Below are 24597 nucleotides of genomic sequence, written 5' to 3' on the forward strand. Positions count from 1 at the left end.
GTGCACCAGGGCTGGTAAGTAACCCATGAAAGGTGTGTCTCCTCTGGGCCTCAGTTTACACACACATAACAGAAAAATAATCAGTGCTTGATTTATGTGATAAATTAGTAAGTGTGATGCCTCCAGCACAGAGATGGCACTTGGTAGGCACTCACATAATTATTGAATAAATATTACTTTAATGAGCTAAATTTATTTTTGGAAGCATAGGTAAAACCACTGTGCCCAAGGTGTAAGAATGAAAATTTTCCTTGCCAGTCCAGCCAGTCCATGGGTATGTGTCACTGAGCATTATGGTGGAGCTGGGTGCCCTGAGGGACAGAAGAGTGGCAGCAGGCAGGGATTCAGTCCCCACGCAGCTACTCTCTAGAAGGGAGGGAGCAATCCAGTGTACAAGAAGGGGTATCCAGTACTCTGAGTAGTAAAAAATGTTGAATTCTATAAGAAGCTTAGAAAGGTAGTCAATACTGTCCATTAAATTTCAATGAACCTCACTGTACCACTAATTCATGAACAATTACCCTGTGATCCAAACTGTCAACAGTTAAGCTTAAACTGACAAGAGGTTCCTTCTTAATTGTTTAAAAGCTCTTTAACTTTTTGGCATGCAGGCTGTACATAGATGAAACAAATATGAAACCCTGAGGAGCACTGAAATGGGCTAGAACTTAATGGCTATTAGTGACAGGTTGGCCCCAAAGGGGACTCTTGGCTTATGAAACGGCACTGTTATTAAAACCGACAATGATCTCGGAAGATCTAATATCTCACGTGACAATTTCTGATTTGGCACCACTGGTGCCTTATTTACAGGATAGTGCCTTAGCTCCTGCAGAGATTAGAAAGGCACTTAGATAATCAAGGAGTTTGAATGGTACCACTTATGTGACTCCCGGGCTGCAAAGAAAATGAAAACGAAAAACTTAAAATCAGCATGCCAATAGGGGAAATATTAGAGCTGATTAAAAAGGCCTTTATGTGATCCACAAATCAAATATTGAAGAAGTCACCTCTATACAGAAACTGACCAATTCATAAATGATGTGATTCCAAACTTTGTTTATATATTGGTTCCTGGGCAATCAAAGCATTTGTGGTTCAGACTAGCTGAACCATGTTTTACAACTTAGAGTTTAGTTGAAATATTGTGAGTTTTTAAAAAATGTAAAATAGTAGAAAACAATACTATCACCTAGCAGTAATATAGCAAAATGGAGAGACCCTCTGGCTGCTGCTGTCCAGAGGGAGATTTCCTTCCGTATGTGAGTCTGTGTACACGTGTATTCAATATGTGGATGGTGGTGAGGCAGCAATGTGTCCTCATCCACCCACAAGCTGCCCGTGTACAGAGAATTTCTGTACGTCATGTACTGATAACTGGTTTTTCTTGCCTTATAATTTTTCATAGCTTTAATGAGTATTTAATTAGAATCAAGAGCTTAGACCTGTGCAACACGGTAGCCACTGGCCACATGTGGCTATTGAGCATTTGAAATGGGGACAGTTAGAATTGAGTGAGATATGCTATAAGCAGAAACCACACACTAACGACTTAGTATGAAAAAGGAATGTAAAATATCCCAATAATATTTATACTGATTACATGTTAAAATGATTGTTTTCTAGATATATTGTATTAAAATATATTATTAAAATTAATTTTATACATTTATTTTTTTAAATGTGGCTACTAGAAAACTTAAAATTACATAGATAGTTCACATTGTATTTCTATTGGACAGAGCTATCTTACAACATAGGAGCTTAGGAGGTTAGAGGGCTCCAAATAACGCAGAAATACAAAAAAGTTTATAATTTTAAAGGAAAACAAGAATGGCTCATCATTAGGGAATGCAAATGAAAACTACAATGAGGTAGCACTTTACATTCATTAGGATGGATATTATTTAAAAAAAAAACAGAAAATGACAAGTGTTTGAGAGGATGTGGGAAATTGGAACCCTTGTGCTCTATTGGTGGGAATGGAAAATGGTGCAGTTGCTATGGAAAATGGTATGGCAATTCCTCAAAAGATTAGAATTAAATTTAAATTACAATTACAATATGATATGGCAATTCTATTTGTGAGTATATACACCAAATATTGAAAGCTGGGACACAAGTAGATATTTGTACACCCACGTTCACAGCAGCACTATTCACAATAACCAAAAGGTAGAAGCAACCCAAGTGTCCATGATGGATGAATGCATGAACGAAATGTGGTATATCCAAACAATGGAATATTATTCAGTCTTTTTTTAAAAATTAAATTAAATTAATTTATTTTTTATATAGCAGGTTCTTATTAGTTATCCATTTTATACATATTAGTGTATATATGTCAATCCCAATCTCCCAATTCATCCCACCACCCGCCCCCCCCCCCGCCATTTAGTCTTAAAATGGAAGGAAATTCTGACACATGCTACAACATGAATAAATCTTAAAGATACTGTGTTAAGTGAAATGGTCAGTCACAAAAGGTATAATACCATGTGATTCTACTTATATGAGATACGTGGAGAAGTCAAGTTCATAGAGACAGAATGTAGCACCGTGGTTGTCAAGGCCTAGGTTAGGAGAGAATGAGGAGTTACTGTTTAATGAGTACAGAGTTTCAGTTTTCCAACATGAAAAAATTCTGGAGATGGATGGTGGTGATGATTTTGTTTAGAAAAAAATCATTTTGACACTGTTAAAATGGTAAAACATCATTCTGACACTGTTAAAATAGTCTTTATTCAGGACTATTGCAATAGGTGTCAAGACCACTGTAATAAAGGAGAGAGATTGGGCTCAACTCTAAACACAGTAGAGACAGCTGGGAATTTACATCTAAGGAACAGAGTGGCTGGGGAAAGGGGGTGCGGCGGTGGTGTCCCTGGGTGGAAAATTACTAAAAGGACACACCAAGGGTAGGGGATTATTACTAAACGACCTTAACAGGATTCTTGCTGAAGGCATGCAAGGTGATCAGATATCCAAGGCTGGGCAGTCACTCCAAGCTGATTTATTATGATATTTGCTACAACTGGGCTCGGCAGGCTTGAGGACAAGGCCCAAGGAGGAGGCCTGGTGGAGAAGAGCTCTCAGAGGAGCCTGACTAGACTCTGGTCACGGAGAGAGCCTTTGTCAAAAGCTCAACAATGTGAATGTACTTCATGTCACAGAGCTGTACACCTAAAAATGGTTAAGTTGGTCAATTTTAGGTTATCATTATTTTACCACAATAAAAAAAATTACAAAAAAAACCCACCCCAAGCTATGGCTCATATCTATCATACTTCTCTTTTTCTCACAATCTAAATTTTGAAAACTTCATTTCCATCACCTAATAAGATTAAGGACTTTATCCTTAGGACAAAGTCTCTGTCTTATATCAACATCTTAGTATTTTAAGAAAATTATCTTATTTCTATTGAAAACTTTCTCTTCCAAATTTTTTAGTAACCTTCACTATCCTGGACAATTTCTTCTGAAAATGGTCCAGTTTTACATGGATATTTCTTTTTTTTTAAATTTTATTTTACTTATTTTTTTATATAGCAGGTTGTTATTAATTATCTATTTTATACATATTAGTGTATATATGTCAATCACAATCTCCCAAATCATCCCACCCCTCCCCCCCTGCTTTCCCTCCTTGGTGATCATACATTTGTTCTCTACATCTGTGTCTCTATTTCTGCCTTGCAAACTGGTTCATCTGTACCATTTTTCTAGATTCCACATATATGCATTAATATACAATATTTGTTTTTCTTTCTGACTTTACTCTGTATGACAGTCTCTAGGTCCATCCATGTCTCTACAAATGACCCAATTTCATTCCTTTTTATGGCTGAGTAATATTCCATTGTATATATGTACCACATCTTCTTTATCCATTTGTCTGTTGATGGGCATTTAGGTTGCTTCCATGACCTGGCTATTATAAGTAGTGCTGCAATGAACATGTATCTTTTTGAATTATGGTTTTCTCTGGGTATATGCCCGTTAGGGGGATTGCTGGCTCATATGGTAATTCTATTTTTAGTTTTTTAAGGAACCTCCATGCTACTCTCCATAGTGGCTGTATCAATTTACATTCCCACTGACAGTGCATGAGGGTTCCCTTTTCTCCACACCCTCTCCAGCATTTGTTGTTTTTGTAGATTTTCCGATGATGCCCATTCTAACTGGCATAAGGTGATACCTCATTGTAGTTTTGATTTGCATATCTCTAATAATTAGTGATGTTGAGCAGCTTTTCATGTGCTTCTTGGCCATCTGTATGTCTTCTTTGGAGAAATGTCTTTTTAGGTCCTCTGCCCATTTTTGGATTGAGTTGTTTGTTTTTTTAATATTGAGCAGCATGAGCTGTTTATATATTTTGGAGATTACTCCTTTGTCCATTGATTTGTTTGCAAATATTTTCTCCCATTCTGAGTGTTGCCTTTTTGTCTTGTTTATAGTTTCCTTTGCTGTGCAAAAGCTTTTAAGTTTCATTAGGTCCCATTTGTTTATTTTTGTTTTTATTAGCATTACTCTAGGAGGTGGGTCAAAAAAGATCTTGCTGTGATTTATGTCAAAGAGTCTTCTTCCTATGTTTTCCTCTAAGAGTTTTATAGTGTCATGGTTTTACATTTAGGTCTCGAATCCATTTTGAGTTTATTTTTGTTTCTGGTGTTAGGGAGTGTTCTTATTTCATTCTTTCACATGTAGCTGTCCAGTTTTCCCAGCACCACTTATTGAAGAGACTGTCTTTTCTCCATTGTATATCCTTGCTTCTTTTGTCATAGATTAGTTGACCATAGGTGCATGGGTTTATCTCTGGGCTTTCTATCCTGTTCCATTGATGTATATTTCTGCTTTTGTGCCACTACCATATTGTCTTGATTTCTGTAGCTATGTAGTATAGTTTGAAGTCAGGGAGTCTGATTCCTCCAGTTCCGTTTTTTCCCTCAGATTGCTTTGGCTATTCAGGATCTTTTGTGTCTCCATACAAAATTCAAGACTTTTTTGTTCTAGTTCTGTAAAAAATGTCATTGGTAATTTGATAGGGATTGCACTGAATCTGTAGATTGCTTTGGGTAATACAGTCATTTTCATAATATTTATTTTTCCAATCCAAGAATATAGTATATCTTTCCATCTGTTTGTGTCATCTTTGATTTCTTTCATCAGTGTCTAATAGTTTTCTGACTACAGGTCTTTAACCTCCTTGGGTAGCTTTATTCCTAGGTATTTTATACTTCTTGTTGCAATGGTGAATGGGATTGTTTCCTTAAAATCTCTTTCTTATCATTCATTTTTAGTGTATAGGGATGCAAGAGATTTCTGTGCATTAATTTTGTATCTGCTACTTTACCAAATTCATTGGTTAGCTCTAGTAGTTTTCTGGTGGCATCTTTAGGATTATCTATGTGTAGTGTCATGTCATCTGCAAACAGTGACAGTTTTACTTCTTTTCCAATTTGGATTTCTTTTATTTCTTTTTCTTCTCTGATTGCCATGGCTAGGACTTCTAAACTATGGTGAATAATAGTGGTGAGAGTGGACATCCTTATCTTGTTCCTGATCTGAGAGGAAATGCTTTCAGTACTTCACCATTGAGAATGATGTTTTCTGTGGGTTTGTCATATATGGCCTTTCTTATGTTGAGATAGGTTCCCTCTATGCCCACTTTCTGGAGAGTTTTTATCATAAATCGGTGTTGAATTTTGTCAAAAGCTTTTTCTGCATCTATAGAGATGATAGTATGGTTTTTATTCAATTTTTTTAATATGGTGCATCACATTGATTGATTTGCATATATTGAAGAATCCTTGCATCCCTGTGATAAATCTCACTTGATCATAGTGTATGATCCTTTTAATATGTTGTTGGATTCTGTTTCCTAGTATTTTGTTGAGGATTTTTGCATCTATATTCATCAGCAATACTGGTCTGTAATTTTCTTTTTTTGTAGTATCTTTGTCTGGTTTTGGTATCAGGGTGATGGTGGCCTCATAAAATGAGTTTGGGAGTGTTCCTTCCTCTGCAAGTTTTTGGAAGAGTTTGAGAAGGATGGGTGTTAGCTCGTCTCTAAATGTTTCATAGAATTCACCTGTGAAGCCATCTGGTTCTGGAGTTTTGTTTGTTGGAAGATTTTTAATCACAGTTTCAATTTCATTACCTGTGATTGGTCTGTTCATCTTTTCTATTTCTTCCTGGTTCAGTCTTGGAAGGTTATACATTTCTAAGAATTTGTCCATTTCTTCCAGGTTGTCCATTTTATTGGCATAGAGTTGCTTGCAGTAGTGGATTAGGACGCTTTGTATTTCTACAGTGTCTGTTGTAACATTTTTCATTTCTAATTTTATTGATTTGAGTCCTTTCCCTCTTTTTTTTGATGAGTCTGGCTAAAAGGTTATCAATTTTGTCTATCTTCTCAAAGAACCAGCTTTTAGGTTTATTGATCTTTGCTATTGTTGTCTTTGTTTCTATTTCATTTATTTCTGCTCTGATCTTTATGATTTCTTTCCTTCTACTAACTTTGGGTTTGTTTGTTCTTCTTTCTCTAGTTCCTTTAAGTGTAAGGTTAGATTGTTTATATGAGACTTTTCTTGTTTCTTGAGGTAGGATTGTATTTCTATAAACTTCCCTCTTAGAACTGCTTTTGCTGCATCCATAGGTTTTTGATCATTGTGTTTTTGTTGTCATTTGTCTCTAGGTATTTTTGGTGTTGTTTTTGTTTTTTGCAGTACGCGGGCCTCTCACTGTTATGGCCTCTCCCATTGCGGAGCACAGGCTCTGGACACGCAGGCTCAATGGCTATGGCTCATGGGCCCAGCCACTCCACGGCATGTGGGACCTTCCAGACCGGGGCACGAACCCATGTCCCCTGCATCGGCAGGCAGATTCTCAACCACTGCGCCACCAGGGAAGCCCTGTCTCTAGGTATTTTATGATTTTCCCAGTGATCTCTTGGTTATTTAGTAACATATTGTTTAGCCTCCATGTGTTTGTGTTTTTTACATTTTTTTCCCCTGTAATTGATTTCTAATCTCATAGCATTGTAGTTGGAAAAGATGCTTGATATGTTTTCAATTTTCTTAAATTTACTGAGGCTTGATTTGTGACCCAAGATGTGATCTATCCTGGAGAATGTTCCGTGTGTGAAGAAAGTGTAATCTGCTGTTTTCAGATGGAATGTCCTATTAATATCAATAAAATCTATCTGGACTATTGTGTCATTTAAAGCTTGTGTTTCCTTATTAATTTTCTGTCTGGATGATCTGTCCATTGGTGTAAGTGAGGTGTTAAAGTCCCCCACTATTATTGTGTTACTGTCTATTTCCTCTTTTATAGCTGTTAGCATTTGCCTTATGTATTGAGGTGCTCATATGTTGGGTGCATATATATTTATAATTGTTATATCCTCTTCTTGCATTGACCCCTTTATCATTCCAGTGTCTTCCTGTTGATGAGTTCTGGTGTCTTCCTGTTGATGATTGTTCAGCAGTTAGTTGTGATTCTTGTGCTCTTGCAAGAGGGAGTGAGCGCACGTCCTTCTACTCCACCATCTCGAACCAATCTCTATGTGATCTTTCTGAACACAGTTCTGGATAAGTTGGGCTGATCAGTTCAGACTAGAACTGAATTTATCACCTTCAATATTTTAAATTCCATATTTCTTTTAATACAGCCTTAGTTCCTATTGTTTTTTGGTTTGTTTGTTTTTTGATTTGGCAGCCACAGCATGGTGTTGGTTCAAACTTAGCAATGTTTTCATGCCTGTTGTTACTAAGCTTGTATTCTGTATGTTGGCAGCTTGATTTTTCAAAATCTTACACTTCTTCATAAGTAATTTAAAATTACTTTTGTCCATTGTTTTAGAGGAGTGGTGTCCAAAATATTTTGAACAGTGAAACTCTGAGAGACATTGTATAGGAATCTGCAATAAAACTGAAAGTGTTCTGAAGGTGGATAATCTCTTTTCTATTCACTACCGCTTTTATGGCCTTTGACTCCCCCTCAATGGCCCCTGTAGCATATCTGCAGAAGCTAGGGTTCTGGAAATACAATTGTGTCTTGAGATATCAAGATATATTTTCTTACTTCTGACATCATATCAGCTCCATAAATTCCTTAAGCAACTCACCCTGATTTCAAGAGTCATTGAGAGAAGACATTATTGATGCAACAGGAGACTTTGTTTATATACTGTATCTTTTAAAAACTATTTCTGACTTTCCCTTTACCTCATATCACTAGGCTTTTTAATGGTCTCTGAACTCCCTGGTAAAGAGAAGATCTTTCTGCTACAGAAGATTCTGGAATTCTCTAGAAACAAATGAGTTGAAATGGTAGAAAAAATTTAGGTGAAGATTGGGAAAAATTGGTCCAAATCCCAAAAAAAGATATCTTTTAGTTATAAATTATAACATCGATTATAACATTTGCTTTGCCTTGGCTAGAATTTGCTGCTGTATCTGGTCTGGGATGATAGTTTTCCAAAAGTAGCTGAACGAATGAACTATAAGAGCTAATAGTTCTCTCATGGAGTCATTGACTTACTGGAAGAATAAAATGCACTGTTCCTTAAAGCTTCAAACTCTTAAGTAGAACTGAGAGTGTTAATAGTGCTGAAGTTCTTCGTAGTTTTTATAATCCATGGCAAATGAAGTTAATTCAACTCAATACATATTTATGGAAACTCTTATTGCATCACACTGGTCAAATGGTGGTGATGCTAAGATAAATATGATGTCTCATGCTTTCAAGGAGCTCACAATATAGTGCATGCTGCATTGCTTTGGAACTTGCAAAGAAAATCAGCCTCAGCTAATACAATTAGCATCAAATTTCAAGATGTTCTATAGTCAAAGAGTAAAAGTGTTATTAATTCCTTGAGAAAAAGCTCAGGGTTTTGATCAACTAGAGATAATGTCAAACTGCATTTGGATGACAAGTCTACTATTTAGAAATTACTTAGCTGGCTCACTGCTCTACAGAGTAAAACACATTTGTAATCTGTCACAGAAGTTCGGGCTTGGGTCTGGCCATTTAAGTCACTGTGTGTAACATTGAGGAATGCTTTCCTTAATGGGCATTCCATGACAGCTTACTAGCCAACTCTGGAAGTGTGGAGATATGAGATTAAAATATTGAGAGCTTCTGACCTAGCAACTGTGGCGTTCTTACTGACTTGGAAATTCAGCGGCACACCACACATACCTGAAAGGAGTGACTCCAAATACAATAATATACTTGAGTAATTTGCTTCTAGAAAAACTACAACTCCTACTTCAAACTGCTGTGTGACAATAAGAAAAAAAACATTTCTACTATACAGTGGAAAGGAAAAATATCCATTAATGGTCACAATAAAATATAAATGTAACAGATGCTAAAATGTGTAACAGGTTCATTATCCCAAGACATTCAGTGATTAACTAGGCACTTTCCCTTTTGTTATGCAAAAACATGCAGTCGCTTTATTGAACATTATAGGGATGCCTAAGCAAGTAAAAATGAGCATGTCTTTCAGTTAACATGCTGTATAACACCAATCAAATTTTCAACAGAAGCATAAACATCTTCCATTTAATCATCTCGGCAAAAATTATGCATTTGGTTCAGAACACAATGCTGCTAGTCTTCTATATAAATAAGGCAAACTTAATGCTTTTCTTTCTTATTTATTCTCTTAAACATAGTTTTATGTCTGAATGCATTATAAATCACTGGAATTTCGATAACTGCTGAAATGTGAATTACATAGTCGCGATGCCCTCTCCAATTTTTAAATATTCACTAAACTTTCCCATTTAATTTTCCTTAATTCTTCTTTTCTGAGATGTTGAGAATTTTAGAAAAAAGGATACGTATTTTATTCATCTTCATAGCCCTAATACCTAGCCTATAAAATATTAACTACATATTAATATATGTAAGTGCATATAAATACAACTTTGGGCTTTTCAATGACTTCTTTTCTGGGTAAGGTCACAATGGTGAGATTCCAGAAAGAGGATCATGTGAGAAACGAACTCCCAAGGATTCTGGCCTGACCAGAGCTCAACATCTGGCTCAGGGCAGAGGGAAGGGGGGTTAGCAGATCAGATAGCTTGTGAAACTCAGATTTGAGAAGGAGGAAAGACTCATGAACCTGTTGAGATTTTGAGAAACATCAAGCCCTCACTTGGGCAGCACATTGGGTGAGTGTGGAAGGGGTGAGGCTGGCAGATGAGGCTGGGATTGTGAGGGCTCTCATAGGACACTGAGTGTTCTCCAAGAGACAACAAAAGCCATAAAGGATTCCAGAGAAATGACGTGATGAAAGACATTTTGTAAATGGAAATTCACAATGGAAGATGGATTTGATGCCCTGGACTTCAAGACACTGCTCTTAGTACAGCCTTCTGGTACAGCAGAGAATGGTTACATGCTCTGTTCCACTTGACAGTGGAAGAGAGTTAGCATGTTCCTTCCCAAAATCTATGCTTCAAGCTAAATATTGCATTCCTTCCATCATTCCTTTGTCATTCTGGTTCTCTCAGCATCCTGGTTGTTGGCCTTTGGGCATGTTCTCTAGTTTGTCTATGTCTCTTTTGAAACACAGTGCCCACAGCTTAACATAAAAGGCAGAAATCACAGAGGAAAAGATTGATAAATTTCACCAGACCTAAACTGAAAACAGCTACATATTGAACAAACTTAGCCACAAACCGAAATGTGAGTCTTTGATTACCTGTATCAGAATCACATTTGGGCCTTCTAAGATTCAGACTCCAGAATTCTACCCTGACCTTTTATATCATATTTTCTATGAGCAGTGTTTAGGAATTTGCATCAAACATTTATGTGCATACACATACACACACATGCATGCACACATACACAACTACTCCTCACCACACACAGACAAGCTAGGTGATTCTTGGGTAGACCCAAGCTTGACAACAGCTGTTGCAAACAATCTTAATAACAAAACTCAGGACATGTAATGATATGATTACATTTATGTGATTACATTTATGATACATGTAACAGGAAAAGAAGTAAGATCTTCAAAGTGCAAACAGCAATTACAAGCCAATGAGGAAAATAGTAAGCATCCTAATAAAAAGCTGAGCCACTAATTTATAAAAAGAATAAATATAGGGCTTCCCTGGTGGCGCAGTGGTTGAGAGTCTGCCTGCAGATGCAGGGAACACGGGTTTGTGCCCCGCTCCAGGAAGATCCCACATGCCGCGGAGCGGCTGGTCCCGTGAGCCATGGCCGCTGAGCCTGCGCGTCCGGAGCCTGTGCTCCGCAACGGGAGAGGCCACAAAAAAAAAAAAAAAAAAAAAAAAAAAGAATAAATATAAATAGACAATAGAGAAGGAAAAAAATGACCATCTTCACTACATGTCTACCATCCCTTACACTCAATTTCGAAGTAGAAAAGCTCTGAAAATAAAGATATTTTCAGCATTCATACAGCAGTAAAATTTAATCTGACTTGAGCTCATTTGGTGGTAAAACCCATCAAGAAGAGAGGGTATTGATAGTCTCTGTATGTCGTACTTAGTGTGGATAGTCATGTTTCACTGCAGAGGGATGCAGAAGGTTTTGTTTGTTTATAGTTGGCTATGCTACCCCAGGCCCCCTGAGGTGGCTGGAGAATGTACAGATCTGTATTATCTTGCTAAAACTCAAAAAGAAATCCAAATTTTAAAAGAGTTGAATTAAAATGATCATGGATAAGTATAATTAAGGAAATGTATATCAAAATGAAATACTCCTTTTTTTGCCAGTCAAGTTGGAAACTATTAATACAAATCCAATATTCTTTGCTGTTGAGGGGGATGGTCACCTTCCAGCACTTATTGTGGAATTATAAATAAAACAACCTCTAGAGGGAAATTAAGCCAAGCATATTAGAAGTCATTATAACATGCAACTCTTTTTACCTAGCAATTCAACTTGTAGGAATTTATCTCAAGAAAATATTCACTGTGTCATGTTCATTGAAGCACCACAAATAGTAATAAAATGGAAACAAAGGTTGAACAATAGAGAATCTGTCAATACCATCACTGATAAAATTATAATACATTGATTAAAATAATTTTGTGAAAGAACATGTAATAACGTGGAAAATTTTAATAACATTGTGAAGTGAAAAATCAGGTTATAAAACAATAATAATGTAGAGTATGATTCTGTTTTCAGAAAAATAGATGTAATTATTATCATAAGCTAAAGTCTACAACTAATGATGAATTTATCTGCAATAGTATATTATAAATAATTGTATTTCTTCTTTATTCTGCTCTATCTTTCCAATTTTTTTCAAAAACTTGTAAAGTTTCTGTAATTTAAAAGTCAATACATGAGGAGTGGAGATCAAGAGGGTGGAGTAGAAGGACATGGAGCTCACTTTCCTCCACAAACACATTGAAAATACATCTACATGTGGAACAATTCTCACAGAAAAGTAACTGAAAACTGGCAGATCTCTTACACAACAAAAGCTGCAAGAAAGATTCCCTTACAATTGGGTAGGACCAAAAAAAAAAAAAAAACCCATCAGGACAGGACCTCTACCCCTGGGAGGGATCTGTGAAAGAGGAAATGTTCCCTTGCTCTGGGAACCCCCATTGCCAGCTGAGAGGTCTCCCGGGACAGATAGGGAGCTAGAGAGGAGTGTATTCTGCTCACAGGAGTGTGCAGGTGCTGGCTTGCTCACAATCAGGACAGAGAGAGATGGGCACTGATGGCTGCCAGTTGCTGTACTTCCCAGCTGGAAACCAAAGCCAGATGGGGCTGCTGGTACGCACAGTACCTAATTGCTGAAACTCAGGCTCCAGTGACAGTCCCTGAGAGAGGACTCAGTCTAGCTGTGCAGAGACAGCCAGAAGGGCCTAGAGTGTGGTCCCCAGCTGCCATTGTTAATGTGCACAGGGTGGGGTGTGGTTCCACCATAGGAGCCCCAATATCACTCCACACAGGACAGGGCATGGGTCTGCCATTAGAACCCCATTGTCAGCGTGCTCAACAGGGCATGGCTCCAGTGGCAGTAGGCTTTGTGATATCACACAGGATGGAGCAGGGCTGATACCTGAGCCTATCATCAGCTCTACCACAGTAGGGACGGGTCAGAGGGCAGGTCCAGCAGCAGCAGACTTTGTTGGTTTGCACACCAAGTGATGGGCAGCATCAGAATTCCACGTCCCACAGACAGACCCTGTGGAAGAGTACTCAGCCACTCCTTTCCCCACAGGAGCACTCCAGTCTTACCTACCTCACACTGAAGCTTGGAACCAGATCTGGGAGCTTCTATTCCAAGTGGAGAGCTGATCCTACCCCCAACAGAGCTATGACAGCCACAGAACAAAGAGTGCCCAACATCCAGTGCAGGCTCTGGTCACCACAACACCAGTCACACCCCCTATCAAGGTGATAACGGCCAGCACACACTGAGGAAAGACATGGCTGGCATCCATACCAAAAACACTCCTCACACCAAAAATATTGGACTCACACAGTCTACACAGGGATACTCCCACATAAAAACAGTCCTGCAAGACGACAGTAGATAACTGTTTCTCCTAAACTCACAAAGACAGAGAAACATACGTAAAATGAAAAAAGCAGAGGAACTACTCCCAATCAAATGAACAAGAGAAATTCCCTGAGAGAACAAAGAATGAAACAGACCTCACCAGTCTACTAGACCCCAGGTTTAAAAAGGAGGTAATAAAATTGCTAAAGGAATTAAGGAAGATTATGGATAAATGCAGATCACTGTAACAAGGAACTAGAAACTATAAAGAGGAATGAATAAATATTAGACAACTCAGTTGCCAAGATAAAAATTGAGCTAAAATCAATGACTAGCAGACTAAGTAATGCAGAAGGATGAATAAGTGATCTGGAAGATAGAATAATGGAAATCACCCAATCAGAACAGCAGACAGAAAGACAAATTAGAAAAAAAGAAAGCAACATATGAGAGCTATGGGACAATATAAATCGTGCCAATCTATGCATAATAGGGGCTCCAGAAGGAGAAGAAAGAGAAAAGAGAATCAAAAATGTATTTGAAGAAATTATGGTTGAAAACTTACCAAAATTCCTTCCTTCCAGGTACAGGAAGCACATAGTGTCCCAAACAAGATGAACCCAAACAGACCCACACCTAGACATATCATAATTAAATTGGCAAAAGTAAAAGATAAAGAAAAGGGACTTCCCTGGTGGTCCAGTGGTTAAGACTCCACGCTCCCAATGCAGGGGGCCTGGGTTCTATCCCTGGTTCAGGAACTAAGATCCCACATACTGCAACTAAGCCCATGTGCCGCAACTAGAGGAACCCACATGCCACAATGAAGACCCGACGCAGCCGAAATAAATAAATAAATTAATTAATTAAAAAAAAAACATAGAGGATTCTACAACAAGAGCCCACAGTATAGCACAGGGAATGCTACTCAATACTCTGTAATAACCTATATGGGAAAAGAATCTGAAAAAGGATAGATATATGTATATGTATAACTTAATCACTTTGCTGTACACCTGAAACTAACACAACATTGTAAATCAACTATATTCTAGTATAAAATAAAAGTTAAAAAATAAATAAATTTAAAAAAGCAAAAAAGAGAAAGGATTCTAAAGGCAGCAAGAGAAAACAAAAAGTCAGTTACAAGGGAGCCCCCATGAGGCTATTTGCTGATTTCTATACAGAAACTTTGCAGGCCAGAAGGGAGTGGCAGGATATATTCAAAGTCCTGAAAGGGAAAAACCTGCAACCCAGGATACTCTACCCAGCAATAATATTATTTAGAATATAAGGAGAAACTAAGAATTTCTCAGACAAGCAAAAACTAAAAGAACACAGCAATACTAAATCTACCCTAAAACAAATATTGAAAGGTCTTCTCGAAATAGAAAATAAGCAAGAATCTATAGGAAAGGTAAGAAGGCAATAGGAAAGGCAAATATATAAAAGGATTGAAGGACTTCCCTGGTGGTGCAGTGGTTAAGAATCCGCCTGCCAATGCAGGGGACATGGGTTCGAGCCCTGGAAGATCCAGGAAGATCCCACATATGGCAGAGCAACTAAGCCCGCGCACCACAACTACTGAGCCTGTGCTCTAGAGCTCACAAGCCACAACTACTGAGCCTGCTTGCCACAACTACTGAAGCCCACACACCTAGAGCCCGTGCTCTGCAACAAGAGAAGCCATTGCAGTGAGAAGCCCGCACACCACAACGAAGAGTATCCCTCGCTTGCTGCAACTAGAGAAAGCCCGCACATGGCAATGAAGACCCAACACAGCCAAAAATAAATAACTTAATTAATTAAAAAGAAAAAAACGGATTGAAGATCACTTAAATGCCATACATAGATTAAACCAATCAAAAAATTGTGTAAAAACAATTATAACTATAATTAACAGCAAAAGGATAAACATACAGATGTAAAATAGGACATCAAAATCACAAAATGTAGGGGCAAGGAGTAAAAAATATAGATCTTTTAGAATGTGTTTGAACTCACATGACTATCAGTCTAAAGCAAGTAGATATAGTTATGGGTTAACATACTTGAAAATCAGGGTAACCACAAATCATAAATGTACAATAGATTCACAAAAACACAAAAGAAAGAACTTAAGCATAATATAAAATAAAACCATCAAACCACAAAAGGAAAAAAAAGAAGAAAAATACAAAGAACAACTACAAAATCAACTGGAAAACAATGTTTAAAATGGCACGAAATACATACTTATCAATAATTACTTTAAATGTCAATGGAAAAAATGCTTCAATAAAGACACACAGAGTAGCAGATTGGACTAAAAAAGCAAGACCCTGCAATATGCTGCTTATTAGAGACTCACCTTAGAGCAAAAGACATGCATAGATTGAAAGTGAGGGGATGAAAAAGGTTTTTCATGCAAATGGAAATGACTAAAAAAACAGGGGTAGCAATATTCATATCAGACAAAATAGACTTTAAAATAAAGTTCACAAAGAAAGGCAAAGAAGGACACTATATAATGATACAAGAAGAGAGTATTACACTTGTTAACATATATGTACCCAATATAGGAGCACCCAAATATATAAAACAAATACTAACAGACTCAAAGGAAAAATTGACAGGAATACAATAATAGTAAGAGACTTTAATACTCCACTGACATCAATGGACAGATCTTCCAGACAGAAAATCAATAAGGCAGCAGAGATCCTAAATGACACAGTAGAACAGTCGGATTTGATATCTATATGCCACTACATCCAAAAACAACCCAGAATACAGATTTTTTTCAAGTGGCATGGAACATTCTCTAGCATTGACCACATACTAGGGCACAAAACAAGCCTCAACAAATTTAAGAGGATAGAAATTATTTCAAGCATCTTTTCTGAACACAACACTGTGAAACTAGAAATCACCTGCAGAAAGAAAAACAAGAAAAAAAATGATTACATGGAGACTAAACAATATGCTACTAAAAATCCAATGGGTCATTGATGAAATCAAAGAGGAAATCAGAAAATACCTTGAGACAAATGGCAATGAAAACACAACCATACAAAATCTATGGGATGCAACAAAAGCAGTTTTTAGAGGGAAGTTCATAGTGATAACAGGATTTCCTCAAGAAACAAGAAAAAATTCAAATAAACAACTTACCCTACCACCAAAAAAATTACAAAAAGAGGAACAAAAAAGCCCAAGCAGAAGGAAGGCTATAATAAAGATCAGAAGGGAAATAAATAAAATAGAGATCAAAAAACAGTAGAAAATATCAAGAAAACCAAGAGCTGCTATTTTGAAAAGAAAACCAAATAAACAAATGTCTAGGCAGGCTCACCAAGAAGAAAACAGAGAGGACCCAAATAAACAAACTAAAAAATGAAAGAGGAGAAATAACAATCAATACCAGAGAAATATAAAAAATCATAAGAGAATACTATGAATACTATATGGCAACAAATTGGACAACCTAGAAAAAAATGGACAAGTTTCTAGAAACATACAGCTTGCCAAGACTGAGTCAAGGAGAAACAAATAATTTGAGCATACTGATAACTGGAAGTGAAATAGAATCTGTAATTTAAAAAAAAAACTCCTTGCATACAAAAGTCCAGAACCAGATGGCTTCACTGGGAAATTCTACCAAACTTACAAAGAAGAACTTATACCTATCCTTCTCAAAGTACTCCAAAAGACTGAAGAGAAGGGAACATTCCCAAAGTCATTCTATGAAGCCACCATCACCCTGATACCAAAACCAAACAAACACACTACAAAAAAGCAAAATTACAAGCCAATATCTTTGGTGCATATAAATGCAAAAATCCTCAACAAAATATTAGCAGGCTGAATTCAACAATACATAAAAAGGATCATACACCACGATCAAGTGGGATTCATTCCAGGGTTGCAAGGATGCTTCCACATATGCAAATTAACCAACATGATACAGCACATTAACAAAAGGAAAGACAAAACCCACATCATCTCAATAGATGCAGAAAAAGCATTTGATAAAATTCAACATCCATTCATGATAAAAAGTCTCACCAAAGTGGGTATAGAGAGAACGTATCTCAACATAATATGAGCCATTTATGACAAACCAGCATACTCAGTGAAAAGCTGAAAGCCTTTCTGCCACTAACACAATATTGGAAATCAACTTCAATTTAAAGAAAGTCAATACATTTTTAATATAGTACTCCAAACTCAACACAATTCTGCTGAAATGTTCTGACCATGATAAAATAACATGGGGCTATTACCTCTTTCACCCTGGATACTTCTATTAGTACAGTCCAAGTTGACATAATACAAGATGAATTAACAATATATTTATAACTTGGTATACTACAAACAGGATTTTATATAAGGCATAATCATGATAGTGATAAAGACAGTCAGAGTAATAACAATAAAACACCATAGGGAAAGAAATCTAATGACATTACAGGCAACGAGAAGCTATGTTGCCCAAAACACTTCTCCATGGAGGTCCTTTCTTATGTCTCACCTCCTTTTTCTTCCATAATGAGAGGAATGGCTGAAGGATGTGAAAAAATAAAACTCTAATTTTAAAAGATGGGGGTAAGGAGGTACTCAAAATAGCAGTCTGAGATAATATGGGTATTTTCCTTCTCTCTCTAAACATCTTTGAGATTACTGACTTTACACAAAAAAGGGGTAGAGAAAGAGGATGTGCAGCAAGGCATGGAATAATAGAGTGTAACACAAATAGCTCCTGTATGGTTCCAGAGTACAGCAAAAGTCAGAGGCTTTCACTTCATTTAAGGACTAAAGTAAAGATGACAAAAATTAGCAGGAAAAAAGGTGGCACACATCTCACTTAGAAGTACATTTGCAAAAATTGATTCAGCTGTTTATTATAAATAATGCACTGTCACAAAGTGGGATATACTCTAGTGATGTAAGGTGGGTCAAAATAAGAAATCTATTCTCACAGTTTATTGTATTAAGAGTTCAAAGTGTAAAACATACTAAAAGAAAACACATCTGTGATAGTCTCCCATGATATTGAAAAGCTGCCTTATTTTATAAAAATTCACCATAAATTCCTGATAAAACTTAGAAAACACTTTTCTTAATGTGTTAGACACCAACAGCAAAAATGAAACAATAGTCAAATGAATATGTAAGGAAAAAAACCTAGAACCTCAATAATAAAATAGGATCACTTTGTCCCAGCTTACCCTTCCCCCTCCATGTGTCCTCAAGTCCATGCTCTACATCTGCATCTTTATTCTTGCCCTGTCCCTAGGTTCTTCAGAACTTTTTGTTTGTTTGTTTTTAGATTCCATATATATGTGTTAGCATATGGTATTTGTTTTTCTCTTTCTGACTTCACTCTGTATGACAGACTCTAGGTCCATCCACCTCACTACAAATAACTCAATTTCGTTTCCTTTTATGGCTGAGTAATATTCCATTGTATATATGTGCCACATCTTCTTTATCCATTCATCTGTCGATGATGACCACTTAGGTTGCTTCCATGTCCTGGCTATTGTAAATAGTGCTGCAATGAACACTGTGGTACATGACTCTTTTTGAATTATGGTTTTCTCAGGGTATATGCCCAGTAGTGGGATTGCTGGGTGAAAGAATGGCATGGACATACATACACTACCAAATGCAAAATAGATAGCTAGTGGGAAGCAGCCACATAACACAGGGAGATCAGCTCGGTGCTTTGTGACCACCTAGAGGGGTGGGATAGGGAGGGTGGGAGGGAGACGCAAGAGGGAGGAGATATGGGGATATATGTATATGTATAGCTGATTCACTTTGTTATAAAGCAGAAACTAACACATCATTGTAAAGCAATTATACTCCAGTAAAGATGTTAAAAAAAATCAATCAATCAATAAATAAAACAGGATCAGCTCATGAGCTGGATGTTCATAAAGCAATTTTAATATCCATCAAATATCTAGGAGAAGGAAATAAGCTCTAACTAACAATGAAAAAATTGAAACACAGCAAGATATTTTTGACCTTTGGACTAGCAAAAGGTTTAAAAGATCAATAATACCCAATATTAGCAAAGATGTGGAGAAAGATATATTAGTTTCCTATTACTGCTATAAAAAATTACTACAAACTTGGTGACTTAAAACAACACAAATTTGTTATCTTATAGTTTTGGAGGTCAAAAGTTCAAAATGGTTCGCATGGAGCTAAAATCAAGGTGTTGGAAGGGCTGTCTTTGTTCTGGAAGCTCTAGGAAAAATCCATTTCCTTGCCCGTTTCTGATTCTAGATGCTGCCTGCATTGTTTGGCTAATTGGCCTTCTTCCTTTATCTGCAAAGCCAGCAGTGTTGGGCCAAGTCTTTTTCATGCTACCATGTCTCTGGTTCTGCCTCCCTTTTCCTCTTTTAAAGACCTTTATAATTACATTGGGCACTCCAGGGTGTTCTAGGAAAATCTCCCTATTTTAAGGTCAGCTGACTGGAAACGTTAATTCCAGTGTAAACTTAACTTCCCTTTTCCATATACTTTAACATATTTGGAGGTTCCAGGGATTAGGATGTGAATATCTCTGTGTGTGTGTGTGTGTGTGTGTGTGTGTGTGTGTGCGTGTGTGTGTGTGTGTGTGTGTAGTGGTGGGAGGACATTATTCTGCCTACCATGCCAGGTATTTTTAGTCACTGTTGGTGTGTATATATTGTCATAATCTTTCTGGCAGATTGGCTTTGAAACATCCCTGAAGGTTACTGTGCATCATGGGACTATGGTTGTATATTAATTCGATTTGCAAATTCCCTTTTTTAGAGCACAGCTTTAAAACAGATCTCAAAAGAAGTATTGAAACTACTTACACTGGCCCACCTCCATCAAGCTTGGTGGCTGATGCTCTACCCTTTCTGATTTCATAAGCAAGTCACAATCATTCAGAGATGGAAATAATTGTCTAAAACATTCAAAAACATATCAGACTTATTCTTACTGAGAGATGAGGAAGTCAGAAAGCCATTTTAGTGGTGAGATGAAGTGGCTCATGAATTTGAACAGAAAGAGTGAGACTGCTAAACCCTCTAGATCTTTGAGAAGTTCCATTATTCATTTAAGTATTTATCTCATTGGGACCATCTCAGAAAATACACATTGTATTATCAAGAGAACTCTAGAGGTCAAACAGAAAATGTTCTTGAGCTGCTAACCATACAAATGCAGAAAGAAATAACACCTGGACCATGCTGAGGATGATAGGTTTAGTGTCTTCTCCATGACAAGGCTTGTCTGATAAACATCATCAACTCATTTTATTCTAATCAAATTATGTCCTTTTTATAGTTCATTGTCCTCCAGATCATACAGCTAGAGATTTTTCCAGTTACAACATCTCATTTGATTAGAATCCCTTTTTCAAGTTCTCCCACTTTACCTTGTTAAAATCTACAAATTTTTTCCTCTCTTCATCAAAATAAGCCATAACTTTTTATAATTTTATTATAAAAATTTAGTAAATATATATTTAAATGTATATCTGTCACTAAGTTTGAACCCTTGAGTGATTCTATACTAAGATACAAAACAGACTGATGTTATTATTAATATTATGTGGTACGTAGGTCTCTCACTGTTGTGGCCTCTCCCTTTGCAGAGCACGGGCTCTGGACGCGCAGGTTCAGCGGCCATGGCTCACGGGCCTAGTCGCTCCGCGGCATGTGGGATCTTCCCGAACCGGGGGCACGAACCTGTGTCCCCTGCATAGGAAGGCGGGCTCTCAACCACTGCACCACCAGGGAAGCCCCGATGGTTGCTATTTTTATAAATTAATAAAGTATCATGGACTCTCTATGACTGAATTTAGGATTATGAGCTTTTAAAGTTTTAAAGTGTTAATTTATTTGGTGTCGTTTTCTCACCCATAATAACAGACGGTTTTACTCCTAATGTGAAAGTCAGTTGTAGTTCTCCATCACTCCATCCATAAGGAAGCCCTTCTGGGGGAGTCACCATGTCTCTCCTAACAACAGTGACAGCGTAAATCAAGGCTTAGTCATAATATTCTTACCTCTTTTCCTTCTTTCAGGGATTAGGAAAAATATAGCAGGTCTGTCATGCTCAGAATCTCTTTCTGATGACTTTTCAATCAGGACTTTTCTAGCCTGTTTCATATTACAGGGAGGAGCAATCATAGCACCAAAATTTCTTATTCTTTTAGCCTCTTTTGTACCTGTCTGTAAGTGGTATGCTAATAGCAGTCGTGGAGGATACCAGTTTCAACTAGGAGAGTCTACGTGAGCAAAAACTGGGCTCAGGGAAACACACAGTATAGTCAGAACAAAGACTGTACTCTGGGTCTATGATGGTTGTGTCTTGCAAAATATAAAGAAAATTGAATTAGATGATAAATATTTCTAGAACCTACACCAAATTTAATGTATAAGTTGTCTAATATCAACAAAACCTTAAATAAGCCCTGTAAAAACAAAGGTTTCAACTTCTGATCAATACAAATACAATTCTCACTAGAAAACCTATAAGTAGCTCATACAAGTACACTGACCCCAAAGCCTAAAAAAAAATTACTTTTATTTGCAAATATTATAAATAATTTCATTTAAAACATGTTTATTGAGTCCCAGCAACCTGTCAGTACTGGTCTTGGTACTGGTCTAAGTTTAACCAACATCTGTTGAATATTCTCTGTTTGACCTAACTATTCCACACAGTTCTCACAACTTTTCAGTGAAATAGTTATATACATACAAATGAATAAATGTAATTCAATAGGGGAATAACTGTAATTGAAATTTATAAAAATTTCCATGGACATATAAGAAAAGAAGCACTTAGTTTATCTGAGAGAGGCAGATGAGGCTTCACAGAGAAGATAGCATTTAAGCTGAGGGTTGAAAGATGGCGGAGGGCAACCAAGCATGTGCATTGAGGAGAGGCTCTTGCCTCTCTTGCACTCTTTGCATGTGCAAAGGCCTGTGCCATGAGGAAAGACTTTACCAATTTGGTAATCAATAGGTATTTAAGAATTAATGGAATATAAAATGTAAAGGGTGGGGATCAGGGAGGAAAGGGAAGGTGTCAGCCAGGAATAGGTGAGAAGCAAGGCATGGACTAGATGATAAAAGGCCCAGTATAGCATGGAAATGAATTTCTATTTGAAGAATTTTGAGGATCAAATTTTTATGTTAAAAAGATTATTTTGGAGAAATGGGGTTAGCCTAAAAGAAGCAAAATACTATTGTACTCATGTAAGTGAAAGTTGATGGTACCCTGAACTGAGGAAGAGGTTTATTAAAGGGTCTAAAGGAGAAACAAATTCAAGAGATGTTTAGCAAAAAGAACACATAAGCTTGACTGTTGGCTGGAAGATATGTGAGAGAGAGAAACATATTTTATATTTCCCAATTTTTTTTATTTGAGTGACTGAGTTGATAGCAGTCTGAGGGATTCATGACTGGTTGGTTTTAAACATGATAAACCAGAGAAGCCCATCGAACATCTAGGCAGATATAGCCAGTGGGCAGTTAGATATCCAGGTCTGAAATTCAGCAGAGGCATCTGGACTTGGGAAATATTAGAGAAAGATCAGTCTATAAGGACTGGAAGTCATGGTGGTGGATGAAACTGCCTTGGAAAAATAGCTGGGAAGAAAAGATAAAGAGGCTAGGACAGAACCTCAGAGTATACTGATGTTTAAAGGTAGTAAGAGGAAGGGGATTTGACAAATGGGATTGAAAAGAAAGAGACATACAGTTCGGCTTTGAGCCAGTACAGAGGTAGTTCCATGGAAACCCAAAAACGAAAGAATTTCAAATGTTTAATAATTGAGGCAGCCGTAAGATAAAGCAAATGCCCCCTTGAGATCTTATTTCTACACTTACTCATTACATCCACTAATTTTCATACGTGTGTAATCAAAACGTACCTTGGCCTCTACAACCTTGTCCTTCCCCTGAATCTTGTCCAGAAGCCCATCTTGAATTGAAAAAGCAGGATGGGGCTGGAGGAAAATAATGCCAAAAGGATTGGAGAATATATATTTTAACTGAAATTTTCTTGGGAATCTGGGTATAACATTGCATATGATAGAACAAAACTTTTCTCTCTCTCCCGAGTTCTATTAGCTGTAGCAGCTGCCACCTCTATGTATTCTCTCTTTCTTTTCCCACAACAACTCCTTCCAGCTTCCTGGCTCCTACTGTCCTACTGCATAAGCAGGAACTGCCTCTATGTCCTTGAGTTTCCTAATTTTGCATCCATACCTATCAATCCATTCATTAAAACAAACGATATTCCTTGCTACCTATTCACTTTAGAAGGAATGAAAAGAATTATAAACAACTAATTTACTAATTTTCTTTTTTCTCCCAGACATACTTTTGTGTAGAAATTAATTTTGTTATAAAACTGAGAAATATATACCTCTTTGGTTTCATGCTATTACTATACTTTAGATCTTACTCAACTTGCCAAATAAACGTACGCAGCTATTGAAATCAAACAAAGATTAAATAAATGGTAAGCATCTCAGACATAAATACATTTTCAGCAAAGGGATATTTATAAAATATATTTTCATCAAAAATTAGAGAAAAGTGCACCACATACATATTTGATGTTAACTGTTCAGCTTTTCACAATATGCACCACAGGAATGATGTATTTTTATAGGAGAAATGCAGAATTCTGAACAATTCATCAAATGCAATAAATTCCAAGTACCATCTGGAAATTTGGAATTTTCTTGGGTTTCTTTTATGTATAGCTATCTGAATCGTAGTAACTATAGACATTCACTTATTTCTAGGTCATTACCTTAGAGCAGTGAGCTTCAGAGAAATCACATTTAGGCTAAATAAAAATGCATATTCACAGGCCAAATCCTCTAGTACTTCTGATGCCACTAGCTGTAAGAAGAAGACCCAAGAATCTGCATTTTTAACCGGTTTCTAGGTGACCGTGGTCACAAGAATCATCTGTAATGCTTAATCCCCTGGCACCATTGCACACATATGAAGCCAGAAACTTCTGGCAATCTTCCTATAGCCAGAGAATTCACATATTTTGTAAGAATTTTGGTGATTTTTATG

At 37.0% G+C, this 24597-nt stretch overlaps 1 protein-coding gene across 2 annotated transcripts in view; it reads right to left on the reverse strand.

Moving 5' to 3' along the window:
- TMEM117 (transmembrane protein 117) overlaps nucleotides 1-24597 on the reverse strand; it is a 529693-nt gene that overhangs the window by 63028 nt on the left and 442068 nt on the right. Inside the window, exon 7 of one of the 2 annotated variants that reach the window (XM_079938385.1) lies at nucleotides 23433-23507. The exons of the other annotated variant lie outside the window; for it this stretch is intronic. Within the exon in view, the coding sequence (XP_079794511.1) occupies nucleotides 23433-23507 (75 nt within the window). The remainder of the gene's footprint in view (nucleotides 1-23432; nucleotides 23508-24597) is intronic. 2 annotated transcript variants of the gene reach the window in all.

Source organism: Stenella coeruleoalba, assembly GCF_951394435.1.
Source record: "Stenella coeruleoalba genome assembly, chromosome: 11".
Lineage (NCBI taxonomy): Eukaryota > Metazoa > Chordata > Mammalia > Artiodactyla > Delphinidae > Stenella > Stenella coeruleoalba.